The 2,500-nt window shown below is 58.6% G+C and overlaps 1 protein-coding gene across 1 annotated transcript in view; it reads left to right on the plus strand.

The window, feature by feature from the left end:
* LOC146246130 (cell adhesion molecule DSCAML1-like) overlaps positions 1-2,500 on the plus strand; it is a 50,782-nt gene that overhangs the window by 32,770 nt on the left and 15,512 nt on the right. Inside the window, 5 exon segments of the mRNA XM_084683792.1 lie at positions 1-165; positions 423-542; positions 725-901; positions 1,887-2,086; positions 2,208-2,304. The exon segment at positions 1-165 is cut by the window's left edge and continues 120 nt beyond it. Of these exon segments, the coding sequence (XP_084539918.1) occupies positions 1-165; positions 423-542; positions 725-901; positions 1,887-2,086; positions 2,208-2,304 (759 nt within the window).

Consider the following 2,500-nt stretch of genomic DNA (forward strand, 5'->3'; position numbering starts at 1 on the left):
AGCTCATCGTGCCGGGCTCCGCCTCCGGCGTCGCCATCGAGACCAAAGAGTTCATGAGCTCCCTGCAGATCTCCAAGGTGACGCTGAAGCACAACGGCAACTACACGTGCATCGCCAGCAACGCCGCCGCCACCGTCAGCTGGGAGAGGCAGCTGATCGTCACCGGTGAGGGAGGGAGGGAGGGGGGGGGGAGGGAGGGAGGGGGGGGAGGGAGGGGGGAGGGGGAGGGAGGGAGGGAGGGAGGGAAAGCCATCAAGAAGACAAACATAAAACTCCTAGATGTATGGGACACCGTAGATCCATCCTGGACCACACTATGCACATACATTTGCCCGTTTATGCTGGAGTCAGAAGTGGGGGGGGTCGCGATCGGTCGCCCCCTTGGATCTCCTCCGATCCTAAATCCTCCTCTCTCCTCCCAGTGCCTCCGCGCTTCGTGGTCCAGCCCAACAACCAGGACGGGATCTACGGCAAGGCCGGCGTCCTCAACTGCTCCGTGGAAGGATACCCGCCACCCAAAGTCATGTGGAAGCACGCCAAAGGTAAACGAGCCCACCGCTAAACCTCCCTCCCCGGGCCACGGCATCAAACATCCCAGGTGTGCACATCCCGACCCGAGCATGACTTCTGCACGTGGATTGTCTCCTGGTGAATATTTTGAGAGGGCCCCTGTTGCGTTGAGGCCTGATCCGGAACATTCCTAACCCCCTCCCGTCCACCACAGGGATCGGGAACCCCCAGCAGTACCATCCCGTCCCCCTGACCGGTCGGATCCAGATCATGTCGAACGGCTCCCTGCTGATCCGTCACGTCCTGGAGGACGACCGCGGCTACTACCTCTGCCAGGCCTCCAACGGAGTGGGCTCTGACATCAGCAAGAGCATGATCCTCACCGTCAAGAGTCAGTACTACTGCTTCTCTGTCTATCTCTGTCTATCTCTCTGTCTCTCTCTCTGTCTCTCTCTCTCTCTCTCTCTCTCTCTCTCTCTCTCTCTCTCTCTCTCTCTCTCTCTGTCTGTCTGTCTATCTCTCTCTCTCTCTGCTTCTCTCTCTCTGTCTGTCTATCTCTGTCTCTCTCTGTCTGTCTAACTCTCTCTCTCCCTCTCTCTGTCTCTCTCTCTCTGTCTGTCTATCTCTGTCTCTCTCTCTATCTCAGGCTATGTGTTTGGGTCTCACGCCCTCAGCTGTGGCTCTGTAGGCCTAGCCTGGCCCTATCACCCCCCCACCACACACACACACACACACACACCTGACCCCAGCCCCCAGGCTACACTGACCCCCTTCTCTCAAGCTGGAAGGCTTCTCTGTTAAACTTAAAACAGACGGAGACAGATGGGGCTCTTCCGCGGTCTCCTCTCTCCTCCTCCTCGGTAACCGTCTTGCAGACTTGGTGGGGGGGGGGTGGGGGGGGAGGGGTCCTGTATCGATTGATTTGTTCCTCCAGCTTCTCTTCCCCCGTCTCAGGTTCTGGGGAGGGGAAAGGGTCTGATGAATTAGTGATGAAAACAAAACAGCAGGAACTCCGCGGATCAATAACCTCACGTCGGAGCGGAGGAGGAGGAGGATGCGAGGTAGTGCGGGGGGGGGTGTCGAGCCGGGGAAGGGGGAGAAGGGGGGGGGGCCGTGAAAACGGAAGGGTGAGTGGGGGGGGGGGAGGAGGAGGAGGTGCGGGAGGGCTCGAAGCGTGAAATGAAAATAGAGAGTGATGGAGGGGAAGGGATTGAGATTTCGACTTTCGCCCCGCGTGGCGTGCCTCTATCTCTCAAACAGACCCTCCCCCCCCCCCCCGACGCTAACGGCTCCATCTCTCTTCCTCTCACGCTTAACCCTAACCCATCTCTCTCTGTCTCCGTCTCTCTCTCTCTCTCTCGTTCTCCTGTCGGCAGTCCCAGCCATGATCACCAGCCACCCCAACACCACCATGGCCATCAAGGGCCAAACGAAGGAGCTGAACTGCACCGCCCGGGGCGAACAGCCCATCATCATCCGCTGGGAGCGGGGCGACACCGTCATCGACGCCGAGCGGAACCCCCGTTACTCCATCACCATCAACAAGAAGGGGGACGAGGTCATCTCCACCCTCAAGGTCAGACTCCGCTCCGTCACCTTCAAGCCTGACGGTCGGACACGGGCTGGGCCGTGCCCTCGTGGCGTTGGACATGTAATGACCATCGCTACCCTGTGTGTGTGTGTGTGTGTGTGTGCAGTTGAATCCAGCTGAGCGCGGAGATTCGGTCTTCTTCTCCTGCCACGCCATCAACTCCTACGGGGAGGGCCGAGGGCTCATTCAGCTCACCGTGCAAGGTGACCACCTCTCTCTCTCTCTCTCTCTCTCTCTCTCTCTCTCTCTCTCTCTCTCTCTGTCTTCTCTCTCTCTCTCTCTCTCTCTCTGTCTTCTCTCTCTCTCTCTCTCTCTCTCTCTGTCTTCTCTCTCTCTCTCTCTCTCTCTCTCTGTCTTCTCTCTCTCTCTCTCTCTCTCTCTCTCTCTCTCTCTCTCTCT

Source organism: Hypomesus nipponensis, chromosome 20, assembly GCF_054491055.1.
Source record: "Hypomesus nipponensis isolate SF chromosome 20, ASM5449105v1, whole genome shotgun sequence".
NCBI classification, from domain to species: Eukaryota; Metazoa; Chordata; class Actinopteri; order Osmeriformes; family Osmeridae; genus Hypomesus; species Hypomesus nipponensis.